The sequence below is a fragment of the Solanum stenotomum genome, chromosome 5 (assembly GCF_019186545.1).
Source record: "Solanum stenotomum isolate F172 chromosome 5, ASM1918654v1, whole genome shotgun sequence".
In the NCBI taxonomy this organism is placed as follows: Eukaryota; Viridiplantae; Streptophyta; class Magnoliopsida; order Solanales; family Solanaceae; genus Solanum; species Solanum stenotomum.
The window spans coordinates 1,785,299-1,799,487 of record NC_064286.1 but is presented as its reverse complement, the minus strand read 5'-3'; the positions used below and the strand labels follow the sequence as shown (position 1 = coordinate 1,799,487).

General features: G+C 36.3%; 3 protein-coding genes and 1 long non-coding RNA gene across 5 annotated transcripts in view; 2 read left to right on the top strand and 2 right to left on the bottom strand.

Moving 5' to 3' along the window:
* The window catches only part of LOC125865400 (uncharacterized), a 3,954-nt gene extending 2,654 nt beyond the window's left edge, over positions 1 to 1,300 (top strand). The window contains exon 2 of the mRNA XM_049545594.1: positions 1,256 to 1,300. Coding sequence (XP_049401551.1) covers positions 1,256 to 1,300 — 45 coding nt within the window. The remainder of the gene's footprint in view (positions 1 to 1,255) is intronic.
* A 2,143-nt stretch (positions 1,301 to 3,443) lies between these two features.
* On the top strand, positions 3,444 to 9,443 carry LOC125864296 (uncharacterized). The gene is made up of 8 exons (XM_049544213.1): positions 3,444 to 3,566; positions 6,211 to 6,365; positions 7,926 to 8,029; positions 8,179 to 8,220; positions 8,312 to 8,399; positions 8,662 to 8,761; positions 8,945 to 9,051; positions 9,140 to 9,443. The coding sequence occupies exons 2-8, from the start codon at positions 6,235 to 6,237 to the stop codon at positions 9,261 to 9,263; spliced, it is 696 nt and encodes a 231-aa protein (XP_049400170.1). The 5' UTR covers positions 3,444 to 3,566; positions 6,211 to 6,234; the 3' UTR covers positions 9,264 to 9,443.
* On the bottom strand, positions 3,619 to 5,145 carry LOC125864303 (uncharacterized). Of its 2 annotated transcripts, none has more exons than XR_007446220.1 (3): positions 4,962 to 5,145; positions 4,567 to 4,706; positions 3,619 to 3,832 (listed from the first exon to the last, which is right to left on the bottom strand). It is a non-coding gene; the product is annotated as an uncharacterized LOC125864303 (long non-coding RNA). The 2 variants fall into 2 exon arrangements; XR_007446221.1 differs by lacking the exon at positions 3,619 to 3,832 and adding an exon at positions 4,053 to 4,071.
* Positions 9,444 to 9,798: 355 nt separating the features above from the next.
* On the bottom strand, positions 9,799 to 13,658 carry LOC125864281 (uncharacterized). The gene is made up of 3 exons (XM_049544193.1): positions 13,222 to 13,658; positions 10,968 to 12,623; positions 9,799 to 10,229 (listed from the first exon to the last, which is right to left on the bottom strand). Exons 1-3 carry the CDS (start codon positions 13,402 to 13,404, stop codon positions 10,140 to 10,142), a joined length of 1,929 nt encoding a protein of 642 aa, XP_049400150.1. The 5' UTR covers positions 13,405 to 13,658; the 3' UTR covers positions 9,799 to 10,139.
* Positions 13,659 to 14,189: the final 531 nt, after the last annotated feature.

The window sequence follows — 14,189 nt, the reverse complement described above, 5'->3', positions numbered from 1 at the left end:
CCCCCCGTACTAGGCAACCAAGGTACCAACCCCTCGATACGGTTACCCGGGCCTACAACCCCCCGAGCTAGGCTTGGTTGACTCACAACACTTATATAGAGAAAATCATATACATGTGTCCATTTCATCATCATCTCGGTAATTATATAACCATCCGACTCATAGGACGTACATTGGACCTTCCATTTCCTAAGAATTCTATAAATGGGCATTTTATCAAACACATAGTGGGCTACTGTTCATGTAAATAAAATCATGTATTTCAAGAGTACTAAGTCCAACCAATTCCAAAATCCATATAAATCAGCCCACCAACAACATATATATATATATATATATATCAACCTTCATAATTTGATCGTGGAAGCATGAAAACTATAAACATCACATAATAATTTTATTTCATGATAATATGCAAAATAGACCATAACAGGGTGTGCAGTAGTAATTCCATACTTCAAGAGTTCATAAATAACCATAAGGACCCATAAACTTAAAGTAGAAATAGAGGATAAATGGTTGGACTTGTGGAAAGGAAGGTTTCCACAATCAAACCCACATACCTCAACTTTGGAGAATCCTTGATGAAGATTGGAATAGAGAATTGAAGCTTGAGATTGAGTCTTGAATCCAGAATTAGAGCTTGAGATGTTTGAATTTGGTTGAGGATCTTGGTGGAATTTTGGAGAGGGCTTAGAGAGTGTTTTTGAAGTTAAAAATGACTAAGTATGGGACATATCCCCTTTTTATAAAAAACGTCCCCAACACTTAGCCTCCAAAAAAAAATAAAAAAATAGCTCACTGGAAATTGCAAATCTGCACAGACAAGTTTACGAAAATGGTCATAACTCCCTCATCCTAACTCGGAATGAGGTGAAACCAAGTGCGTTGGAAAGCTAACTCAAAGAGCTTTAATTTAATAGGTTGTGGCCCTTCCAGTTCCTTGTGTGCTAAGAGATATTCCCCTTTAAAGTTGACCCTCCAAATCGCATTTTTTGTGATTTTTGAATTTTGATACGGTTGCTCTAAAATTTCGGATTAGACCCATTTCCCACTCAATTTGACCCCATGAATAAGAATATGAAGTCGAATTTCCGAAATCATGCACAAATTTTGAGATATATGGAAATTACAATTATAGGTGTTTCCGAAGCACATTTTCGGGCTTTTATGGGGTCGTTTCAATTTGACATTCTTATGAGTTTTTGTTGCATCTCTTTTATGTTTTTATACATGCAAAATGTGCTTGCAACAGAGAGGAATGCCAAAATGGTGCATCTGCCATGTAAAGCAGACTTGAAGACATGTCAACTGATACTTAGCACATCACACAGTAATATAAATTTCATGCCACTACATATATGCATTACTTTGTTAAAAAGAGTTGGATGGGAATGAATTTAAAATTGTTTTTCTCTTCTCCATTTCTTGCATTATTCTCATGAAAATAACTATTCAAGAAATCGTAATCAATAATTGAGTAATTGATCCATTTTATATGTTGCAACATTGGTCCGTGGTGATAGCGATTTGTGTCTAAGAGGAGATCCATGAAGCCGTTGAGCAAGCACTGACTGTACTTTTCAATTTGAAGCCATTACTGTATATTTGTATTTTCTACTTTTTCATACCATTCAATAGTCAGATAACAAAAAATTAATAAGTAAGTCAATTTATGTAACTGATCGAGCTAGCATGGAGACTAATCTCTAAATACTATGATTTTTATTTTGATAATGGATAGATTTAATAATTAGAAAATAAAATCCAACAAAAACATGAATATATAAAGAATATATGTGAGCGACGGAAATTACAAACAACAAGATATGTTGCCAAGAAAACAAAATGTCTACAAATATATAACCAAAACATAAAACTTACGGTTTAGCAAACACATTAACAATCATCACTTAAAAACAATATGGTATCTTTCAAAACAATAACTACACTTGCTGCCTAATAACTTTATCCTTAATTTTGATTTTTCTCTTTGGGAACTCAGATTCACTCTCAATTCATCTTCTTTCTGCTTGTTCAGTCCATAATTCCATAAAAGACATGCCAGTCGACTTCGATATTGATCTACATCAAACTTGATAGGAAACTGACGGTTTCTAATGAAATAATCTGCAAAAGCAGATACAAAAACACCACAATCCCTGCATAGATAAAAAAGAAATATAAATAATTTGTAAAAAAAAACTAACTTAACACAACTTACAGATTCTTTTGCGTTGACAAATTATCAACAAATGTTACATCCAAAGGATTCAACATACTTGTGCTTGAATACGGCGGCTGATCAAAGGCTACACCTTGCTTTTTCATATAAAATCCAGTAACATACAATAAGTGTGGAATCAAAACCGCCATATACGATCCAAGCACATAATTAGCAACTTCATGTTCTCCAGTAACAATGCCAAAATTCATGTTACACTCAATAACTTGCTTGTACAACTGTTGGATCTTACCACCAAACAGAAAATTAGTAATTGTGAATTTGACCTCAATATTCTTGTCATATTTGTAAAGCTTCCTCAAATAGTAAAATATGACATCAATATGCTGCAAAATATAATTAAACAATAATTGAATCAAATAAGAAACAAATATAAACACTATAATGTAAACGCAAACTAAGATTCAAAAGTGCACAAATAGATAATCATCTTCCCCTCCTCTAAGAAAAACTTTACAAATTATTCAAACAATGAGAAGTGGATTTTGGTTAGGACAAAACACACCGATTCACGTATTGATGTTGCTATGTAGCCCAATATAAACAACAAGTAAGTACACTCTAATTTAAACTACACACATCACATTCAAAAGATTAAAAATAATATTCCATAGCAAAACATAAAAAGTCTATATGATTAAAGGTTATACATACTGCTCCAACCATGACAATTGCTACCCACAAACAATTACTATCTCCTAAATTTTTACCAAAATATATAAATCCGAATCTTTAAATCTTAAAAACAATGAAAAGAGTTGAGAACAAAATACAAAGATGAAGAAAAAATAGACACATAGTATATTTTTACGGAAGGAATTCTAAAAAGTAACATCAACTATTGTATAAGTGAATGGAAGAATAATGGTTAAATATTTACAATATCAATAAAAGCTAACTAAAATTAACGTGGAAAAGAGGAGAAAAAAAAAGGAAAAACTGACCCACTACCCAATAAACTCAAATAACTTCTAATAGAATAACGTGGGCTAAAATATGCCAATTTCAATTTTAAAAAAGCTTTTTTTGTTATAAAAATAAAAAAGGGCTAAATATTGCCAATAAATAAAAAGAGATTACATGCTGTGCCATTTTGTTCCCCATTTTTCCATGAAAGCCCAATCTAAATATTGGACTTGCTAGCAGCCCAACCCATATTTACAGCCCAATAAGATGATGGCAAATATGTAAATTAAGGATCGAAAACTACTTAACCCTTTGATAGCGGACTCCATAGATTTTCTCTCTCACTTTTTCGGGTCGAAGTTCCAATTTCTCCGATCCTCTCTCTGATTCCCCATCGCTATTCGTCTGACGTTAGGTATTTTAATTTTTTCGTATTTTAGTTCGATTTCCCTTTTTGTAGTATTACAGGGTTCATCAATGTTTTCAATTGCTGCAATGATGTAGTTTTTCTAGGGTTTCAGTTGATGTGTTTGTGTGTTTCTCGTTTTGTATTAGCTTAATCTTATGGTTGATTCCTTCGTTTCATGTTTATTTTTGCTTTTACCATTGATATTGAGCTGCTTGCTGTTAGGAGATTAGTATTGTTGTTATGCTGGTGGTAATGATGATCATCAACTCTACCTCAATTGAAAACTGTTTAGGATCGATGATACAAATCTTACTGATTTACTTGTCATTCCAGTTTGGGTTTTAGGGTCCTTTGTAAACAGCCTCGTCATTCCAGTTTGGATTTTAGTTTCCTTCAGAAACAACCTCTCTACCTCCACGAGATGAGGTAGGGGTAAGGTCAAGCGGGATTTTGCTGGGTATGTTGTTGTTGTTGTTGTGGTGGTGGTGGTAATGATGATCATCAATTCTACCTCAATTAAAAACTGTTTAGGATCAATGATACGAATCCTACTGAGTTACTCGTCATTCCAGTTTGGGTTTTAGGGTCCTTTGTAAACAGCCTCGTCATTCCAGTTTGGATTTTAGGGTCCTTCGGAAACAACCTCTCTACCTCCACGAGATGAGGTAGGGGTAAGGTCAAGTGGGATTTTGCTGGGTATGTTGTTGTTGTTGTGGTGGTGGTGGTGGTAATGATGATCATCAATTCTACCTCAATTAAAAACTGTTTAAGATCAACGATATGAATCTATTGATGTACTTGTCATTCCAGTTTGGGTTTTAGGGTCCTTTGTAAACAGCCTCTCTACCTCCATGAGAAGGGTCATTCCAGTTTGGATTTTAGAGTCCTTCGGAAACAACCTCTCTACCTCCACGAGATGAGGTAGGGGTAAGGTCAAGTGGGATTTTGCTGGGTATGTTGTTGTTGTTGTGGTGGTGGTGGTGGTAATGATGATCATCAGTTCTACCTCAATTAAAAACTGTTTAGGATCAAAGATACGATTCCTACTGATTTACTTGTCATTCCAGTTTGGGTTTTAGGGTCCTTTGTAAACAGCCTCGTCATTCCAGTTTGGATTTTAGGGTCCTTTGGAAACAACCTCTCTACCTCCACGAAATGAGGTAGGGGTAAGGTCAAGCGGGATTTTGCTGGGTATGTTGTTGTTGTTGTGATGGTGGTGGTAATGATGATCATCTATTCTAGCTCAATTAAAAACTGTTTAGGATCAATGATATGAATCCTATTGATGTACTTGTCATTCCAGTTTGGGTTTTAGGGTCCTTTGTAAACAGCCTCTCTACCTCCATGAGGTAGGGTCATTCCAGTTTGGATTTTAGGGTCCTTCGGAAACAACCTCTCTACCTCCACGAGATGAGGTAGGGGTAAGGTCAAGTGGGATTTTGCTGGGTATGTTGTTGTTGTTGTGGTGGTGGTGGTGGTAATGATGATCATCAATTCTACCTCAATTAAAAACTGTTTAGGATCAAAGATACGAATCCTACTGATTTACTTGTCATTCCAGTTTGGGTTTTAGGGTCCTTTGTAAACAGCCTCTCTACCTCCATGAGAAGGGTCATTCCAATTTGGATTTTAGGGTCCTTCGGAAACAACCTCTCTACCTCCACGAGATGAGGTAGGGGTAAGGTCAAGTGGGATTTTGCTGAGTATGTTGTTGTTGTTGTTGTGGTGGTGGTGGTGGTAATGATGATCATCTATTCTAGCTCAATTAAAAACTGTTTAGGATCAACGATATGAATCCTACTGATTTACTTGTCATTCCAGTTTGGGTTTTAGGGTCCTTTGTAAACAGCCTCTCTACCTCCATGAGGTAGAGTCATTCCAGTTTGGATTTTAGGGTCCTTTGGAAACAACCTCTCTACCTCCACGAGATGAGGTAGGGGTAAGGTCAAGTGGGATTTTACTAGGTATGTTGTTGTTGTTGTCTTCATCATCATTAGTTAGCGTTGTCTATATGAATACTGTAACAAATCTGGGCTATTCCATCCCATTTCGTTCCTATTCAGTACATGTTTGTGTGTTTATATGGTATTTTTTCTTCTTCTTGTACACTAGCTTAATATGTTGATTCCTATGGTAGTTTCCTTCGTTTCATGTTTATTTTCGCTCTACCACCGATATTGAGCTGCCCACACTTACGAAAGAAGATTTTGATTCAGGCTTTTGAATTTATTAATATTCTTGTTCTCTTTGTTATTATTGTGATTATCATCATCAATTCTACCTCAATTGAAAACTGTTTCGTATCAATGATGAGAATCCTGCCATTCCACTTTTACCCATTTTCTGTTCCAGCATGGGTTTTGAGTTTCATCCTCATTATCTGCTTCATCACCTCAATCCTAAATGAGTTGGATCTGTCTATGAATACGCTACTCGACCACATTTTGTTCCTATTTCAGTTGATGAGTATTTTGTTTTAGTTATTATTGTTGTTCATAGAATGTAGTACTTATTACTATTATTATCAACAATGGGATAGTCCCACTCTAGTTGGATCAGCACTATGAATTGTCCCTATTTGTTTGGAATTATTTGTGCCCATTTCATTCCAATTTCAGTTTCTGAGTAAAATTTATATTGTATTGGATAGATTTTGTCTTGAGACCCAGAAGATATGACGACGGCAGCTAGACCTACGTGGGCACCTGCTAAAGGTGGCAATGAACAAGGTGGAACCCGGATATTTGGTCCATCCCAAAAATACTCTTCAAGAGACATTGCAGCTCACACAACATTAAAGCCCAGGTTAGTAATCCTATCTTCTCTTGCCGTTTCATTTTCATGTATGTTTGACTTTTAAGGAGCTTTTTTGCTTATATTTACAATGTGCATGGAGAAATTTTATACTAGGTGTTGTGTTACCAAGTACAGGAGATATGGGCTTGTGCAACAGTGCAAGTTCTTTGAATTAGTTAGTTTTCGGAAGTCATGTCATTGAGTATGATTTGGAGCTGTTGGATGATAGAATTATAGAATTGTGATAGTAAAATTGTTAATATCTTGATATCCCTATGGTGATGTATCTATAACTGAGATACAGGGATAAATCTATGATTTTACTTTAACAGAGTTGTCTGTCAATCTGATTTTGTTTAACATGGCCATAGCCAGTAGGATTCTAAAATTATTATCAATAAATGTTATATTTGGGTACTTTTGTCAGAAATTTGGGGATAAGATTTAACTTTGTCAGAGTGTTATTGAGAGGCAAAGGGATATAACTATCTCTAATTCTGTGTTACATATATTTTATCCAAGCCCTAACAAAATAAATTAGTTCTGACCATCTGACTGAAGTGGGTTGGAGTCTTTGCTCCCTTACTGGTCATGGATGTATCCATAATTAACGTGCAGTCTATGGATTTTCCATGGCTCAGACAACCTATTTCAGTAAGATATCTAAGTTGCATTGCTGAGCTATTAAGTGTGCATGTGTATGCAATTGCATTTTATATTCTGAAATTGTTAAACAGTAAAATGCACGAATCGCTATAGGAAGGTTGTAGTCAAAAGCCAAAAGCATAAATAGCACCAAGTTTGTTGGAGATTTAAGCCCAAAGTGCAATTAAAGTACCAACTAAGAAATAAAAGAAGCGCATTACATGGTCTTCAACAAGCTTCAAGGCTTAAGCGCGCCTTTAACAACACTGGTCATTTTGAAGCTGGGGTAGTTACTTATTTGAAGACTCGTAGGATTGCTCTACCAACTTTTCTCCAAGGGCTTAGTTCACGTGGCAAAGGTTGAGACCTGCGTCATGCAAACTGAGCCTGGTATTAAGTAGAGGGGCGAGCCCATTATCCCTGAGTTTCGAAGGTTTTGGTTGGTCCTACTGTTTTCTCGATCATAAGAAGAGAATTTCTCAACCAACCTCTGAGAGTAAGAAAGATTGGTGTATACATGTTAAAATTATAAAGAACGTTCTTAAATGTGCTTCCTGTATCAGAAAATGGTAAGACTATTTTTCATTTGAGTCTGTTGGAACATTATGAGCCAAAAAGTATGATAACGACCCATGTGCATCATGGTTTTCCCAAAGAAAAGCATCAGCAATTTATAATTATTCTAATTTTATTTAAAAGCTAAAAGATTTTTTGATAAAGATTTAAAAGCTAAAAGATAACATGATGTGTCTGTCAGAACCAGGTTGAATGGCCAATACTCGGATTACTCCTACATTGATTGATGAATTTCCTAGAATGTGAAATTGAGATGTTTATCACTTGAGTAACTTTTAATTAGTTGTTTCTATTCTATAGCCTGATTTCGAATTGTTAATCTCTTTTCCTGTTTTCATTATGTCACAGAAAGGAAGGACAAGACACCCAGGATGAGTTGCAGAAGAGGAACCTCCGGGATGAGTTGGAGGACCGTGAGCGGAGGCATTTCTCTAAAGATAAGGGTTATAATGGTAATTAAAGTCTGCACATCCCCCCCAACCCCAACCCCAAAGGGAGTGAGTGTGTGTGTGTGAGAGAGAGAGAGAGACCTGCCCACAGACTTGTTAATTATAGGCTGACTTTGCTCAGTGCCTGACTTTGTATTGTTATTTGATTGTAGATGACAGAGATCGTCGGAAAGGTAGTCAACTCTTTGTGGAAGGTGAGTGGCTGTTTTTTGGTTGGATTAATCTTGGATTCCTGACAAGTTTTTCATTTACTTTCTTTATCAATTGACAACATTGTTGTTGCAGGGGCTAAACGAGAGATTGAAGATCGTATTGTTCCACGGAGTGCTGATGCTGATGATGCCGATGTGGATGTTAAGAGTGGTGATGAGAGGTTTGTAACCTTTCCTGCACTTGTGCAGATATATTATTTTTGATTTATAACTTACGGATTAATGTTCTCACAGAAGGCACATCGTTTGAATAAACATCTTTCTTATACTAAAACTAAACTGTTTTCTTACGTCATGTACTAAACTAATATTACTATTGCTCTCTTGATGTGGTTTCTTCTCTTGTCTCGAATGTGCTGTTAAACTTTAATAGTAATTGTGAGTCAGGAACTTATAAGTTGTTTCTATGTTCTCTGAGATTAGTGATGACGATGATGACGACGATGACGAAGATGATACAGAAGCTCTCTTGGCAGAGCTTGAACAGATAAAGAAAGAAAAAGCAGAGGAAAAACTTCGGAAAGTAAGTATAATTAGATGCTCATTTACTTGTAATTTTTGCTATCAATTTCGTCATGACGTTATGTGATGGAATTTTATCTCATCTAAAAGAGTTAATACCAGTTTCACATTCATGTAAAAAGCCAACCAGTCCTGTGATCTTGTTTAACTTGTTTATCCCTTTGTAATTGTGTAATTTTGGCAGGAAAGGCTAGAGCAAGAAGAAGAGCTTAAAGCAAAGGAGGCGGAATTATTGAGAGGAAACCCTCTGTTAAACAACAACCAGCCAACAACTTTCACTGTGAAGCGAAGGTTTGTCGTCTTTAAAATCTCGCTTTTATAAGATTCTATTGCTATGTTTTTTTTTTGGGTCTCATCAGATGTGCTTCTCTATTGTCAGGTGGGATGATGATGTGGTTTTCAAGAACCAAGCTCGCGGTGAAATGAAGGCAGCTAAGCGCTTCATCAATGACACTATCCGGAATGACTTTCACAGGAAGTTTCTTCATAAATACATGAAGTGAAACATGTCTTTGAAAAATGCTCCAAGAGTTGGCAAATATTATATGTCCATTCATGCTTACCATGCAGTGTACCTTCAACTTAATCGAAGCAAATTGAACTGTTTTGTTTTGCTATTGTAGTGTGTATGTAAACAAACACTAAATGACTTCTCAAGTTTTATGTTACTATACGTTTTATGATGTTGAATATGCATTTGCTGTGATTAAACCAAATGACTCTTTTTCATTCTTTTCATTAGCACCAAAAGTCCTAAATTTCCCTGAGTTTTGCAATTATGTATTAGGATTTCTTTAGATGAGGACATGCATTTCAAATTCAGGGGGCGGATTGACACCACAAGTTAATGGGTTCGGTAGAACTCAGTAGCTTGGCCTAAACTTTATATTTGTGTTTAAGTGATCTACTTAGTAAGTATTAATAATCTATTCTGAATTCAGAACCTATAAACTTAAAATCTTAGATCTGTCAGCCATATCAAGAAGCTAATGATCTCTAGCACATATTAGGAAGTGTCCTATCAGAGACATAAGACGTGGTAGAAATGATGTAAATAGCTCAATCTACATACAATCAAACAAATATTCAGAAAAATTATACTACACATAAATATACAGTAACTGAAGAGCTTGCAAATTACACGCACAAATTGACAGATTTTGGGGACATAAGACCTCGAGCCAATTTGCAGAGGAAGACGAATTGACAGATTGTTGAAGCGTACATAAATGTCTAGCCAATTTGCAGAAAACACAGACAGTCCATCACAGGGAGAACCAAATCCAACCATTGATCCGCGAAAAAAAGATTCAGTGTTCTATTGTAACACTTCGCGAATCAAGCTAAGTTGCAGCATAGGAGACTTGAGTTATTTCTGTTTATTCCTTCTGTGCTTCCAGTACAAACTCAACATACAAATCTTTGATTCCAATCACAACAGTAGTTATTAGCGGCCCCATGATCGCTCCCTGCATAACAAGACCATGAACAACTAATATCAAGCAACGCCACCTTTAAACGAAAGAAGTAACTCATTCTCTTTCTAATGCATTTGAGAAAATCACATGCATTTCTTCAGCTAACTGATCATCCACTTATCTTTACTTTCTTGGCAAAATAACAGAGGTGTGCAGCTGAGTGCCACTACATAGGAAGATATGGAGGTCGAGAATTAGGGTAGAAGGTCAATAGATAGTCGAGTGTTGTCTAGTTCAGTTATCATATATGTGCTGCTACTAGCTCTCTTCCTAATTGTTTTCAGCATGACTCATTCTTTACTATATTAGTGACATACTTACATGAGTCGAGTGTCTATCGGAAATAGTCTCTCTACCTTCACAAGGTAAGGGTAAGGTCTACTTACACTCTACCCTCCCTAGATCCCACTTTGTGGTACTACACTCTGTATGTTATTGTTGTTGATGGTGGTGTCAAGCCGAGCTTACACATACCTCAACGATTCCATTGTGTACCTGCTACTTCTCACCCGCACAGGTATAACTCCACCAAGGCTCAGACAGATGTGGGATTTGAGCCCTGGTCTCCAAGGTTTTCACTCATGACCACTAGGCTACACCCCTTAGTTTACGTACTTTTTCTCGTGGTCAAGAGGAGGAAGAAGTGAAGAAAATACTTCCAACATATGCTAACAAAAGAGATGCAAAAATTTATGAGAAATTCAAGAGATGAAGATGCTTGTTATTTACCTCAATTGCTGAAGAACAGAGTGTCATTCCGCCGATGACGCTGAGACCAGTGAGATATGCACTATAGCCAGGGATATCATCTTGAATTTCAGAAGTACCATAATCCATAAGCACAAGATGGATAAAGGATAAGCTGATCGCCAATACATATCGACCTTCAAACACCAACTGTAATGCTGTTGGGATAGTTGAAAGCCACGCAGGGAAAATCGGAAACAAAGGACTTATAAATGCAAGAACAGTCGACATGTACAGAAAATGTATCGAGTATAATCTGAACAAGAGCCAAGTCAGGCATCCCTGAAAGAATGCAATCTCAGCAGTTGCTAAAATGACACCAGAAATTGCTTTATCAAGAACTTCAACACATCGAGTCCTTGCAGAATGCGGTATTGGAAGCATACATATTACTTGTTCCGTTGCTCCTCCAGACTCCGATGTGATAAGATAATAAAGTACCCAAAAGAACACCATCGACTGAGACACGAAATTGAAAAGACCTGCAGCTCCTGAAAGTATAGAATTTCCAATTGAAAACATGACCTGCATACTGCTACCTAAAAGAGATGTGCTAGTAATAATTACTCCTTGCATTACATTTGCTCCTTGAAGGGCAAATCCTTTTGCCTTTTCAACCAAGTCCTTTCTAGTGATCAACAATTCCTTGAAAAACGCGTCCATTTCTGTATACATTTGTCTCCATTCGCGATCCTTAATCCTCCTTTTTATGCTCATGATCTTCTTAGTGTATCTAGAGCGGGATGACAAAGCTGTAGACCGCTCAAAAGAGCTATTCACAGGAGTTGTGATAAAATGTTTGATCCCGGAAACAAACTCAGTCATATTATACTGCTTAGCATAGCTATCTAGCTGGTAGAATACAGTCTCATACAATTGACTACTGTACTTATCGACCATAGCGGGGACATCATTTTCATCCATCCATTGTTTGACACCAATTTTCTCAGCATAATTACTCTCCTCTACACGTGATTTCAACGCAATAACAGCGTCTTTTCCTTCAACTCCAATCTCATAAGAGAAGAAAATCGTACCTGCCAAAGAACCTACACTCAGCCCAATAATAAGTCCTACTGCCACAATGGTTTTCAATCTTTTCAATATCCCTCTAGTGAAGAAAGCAGATATCGACAGTCTACGAAAGCTATGACTCCTGAAAGATGTTACTGCATCCATTGTAGACTCCACACTGTTAACAGGAAACATAAATCCCAATGCAAGAAGAGCAACTGATCCAAAGAGACCAATTTGCTCATATGCCATCACAAAAACCCAAAATGAAACTAGCCACCTCAACAACATAAAAAATCCACTTCGATTACGCTTCAAAGTACTATCTTTCTGTCTCCGTAGAACAACTCTGAAAATCATTTCCCTAATATCAACAAGGGTTCCAACAAAAATCCTGAATACAGAAACGGGGATCGCCAAAATGGTCTCTGTAAGGCCTAGCTTTAAAGGTTCAGACCAAAATGCAACAAGGGCTTGCTGAATTCCTCTTAAAGGTATTGAACAAAGCACAGCCCACAAAATAGGCCTTAAGTATTCTTCAAGCAATTTGCCAACAGCATAAAGAATGAAAATTGTGAAAGCAAGACCAGCATGAGCCATCGCTATATAGAGGGCGAAACGTACCTGTTGAAACACAATATAATTAAGTTTTTAAAAATGTGCTCTCTCTAACATATTAAGCTTTTATACAAGATGACCACACTAGTAGAGCTAGGGGGAACAAGGAAGGTCATCCAAACCTCTTTCGCCAGAGAATTATACTAGATAAGAATTATGTTATATGTATATTTTTATAGATGTTGAATTCACTTGACCTATATTTACTTTTTTATATTTTGAATTCCTTCGGTGAAAATATTGACCCTTCCATTTGGACATTTCAACATTCATAAAGAAATGAACTTTAAACGTGACTCAACTCCAAAAGCTAGCAAACATCAGTCTCCACATAGTGTAAGTTGATACAACCTTAGGAGAACCACACCTGAAAGCTCTAGCTATTGAGGTGGGAGAGCTCAAGGCTATATAAGCCCCACTCCCAACTCCCCATTTAGCAGATGTGAGGCTCAAGTCTCATAACAGTAAGCTTTCGGATGAAATGATCACATACTTATCAAAAGTAATTTTCAACCTATATACACAATATTATTTCTACCACCCTTCAGTCTATCCGTAACTATAACCTTTTTAGATGAGATGATCACACACTTCAACAATATACCTGAGCTTCATCTGATAAAAAGTTGTGATCTTTTTTCTCTTTGGCTTCTGGGGTTTTGGGAGGAGTCTGTGGGGAGCCATGGTTCTTTGTTTTCTTCATTGCAGCAGATCTAAACATTTCTTGCCATGGTGGACTAGAGTTACTTGATTCAGTCATGGGGTCAGAGTAAGCTACCAGTTCCATTAACAAGACACAATCTTTAACACTGGTTTTCTCTCTTTATAGTCAAATAAAAATCAAATCTTTGACACTTCCCTCAGACATTAAGGTACTGAATTCCAAGAAAATTTGGAATCTAACAAAGAAAGAATGTTGGAATTTTTCAGGAGAATCAACAATATGCTGACAACACAAGTTGCAGAGTAAATGAATGAATGAAGAATTTTGATTCCAAGAATTGGAGTCACTGACCACAAATGATTGTCATTTTCTCTCTCTCTCTTTTAAAAATTTGACTTCACATTCGATGTTCGATATCTATATTAAAACTTAAAATAATTTAAATCTGCACCATTTAAGAGAAGCCTTCCTACCAACTATCATTTATTTGATTCTAAAAATATTCAAAAAAATCAATCATGTCATTAAAAGTAAAATAAAAAAATTATAATTAAATTACTCTATTTGAAAAAGAGCCCGACCACAAGGATCTTATTATACTCAGCCTTACCATAATTTTTTTGGAATCAAATGTCTCACATAAATTAAAATGAAGCAAAGTAATATTTGGTTGGTTCTAGTGATGGGGCCTGCCTTACTTACTTTTGCTATCACTTGTCTCCTTAACTTTTTTTTCCCCATAATTCATTATATCAAGCACATGTTTCTTGTTTATTTTATTTGGTATTGGTATTGTGGGTGTGAGCTATAATGGAAGTATTTAAAGTTAGGCTTGACTATGAATGTTTCTATTTTTTTTATTAGTGCATGTTATTTCTTTGAATTTGGTTGATGGACTTCGATTGATT

Excerpts from the sequence above, each read along its gene's own strand:
- LOC125864296 (XM_049544213.1), top strand. The coding sequence starts at position 6,235 with ATGACGACGGCAGCTAGACCTACGTGGGCACCTGCTAAAGGTGGCAAT. Across the intron at positions 8,030-8,178 it reads TAAAGATAAGGGTTATAATG|ATGACAGAGATCGTCGGAAA; the intron begins GTAATTAAAGTC and ends ATTTGATTGTAG. Across the intron at positions 8,400-8,661 it reads GTTAAGAGTGGTGATGAGAG|TGATGACGATGATGACGACG; the intron begins GTTTGTAACCTT and ends CTCTGAGATTAG.
- LOC125864281 (XM_049544193.1), bottom strand. The coding sequence starts at position 13,404 with ATGGAACTGGTAGCTTACTCTGACCCCATGACTGAATCAAGTAACTCT. Across the intron at positions 12,624-13,221 it reads TTTTATCAGATGAAGCTCAG|GTACGTTTCGCCCTCTATAT; the intron begins GTATATTGTTGA and ends GTGTTTCAACAG. Across the intron at positions 10,230-10,967 it reads TCTGTTCTTCAGCAATTGAG|GGAGCGATCATGGGGCCGCT; the intron begins GTAAATAACAAG and ends CTTGTTATGCAG.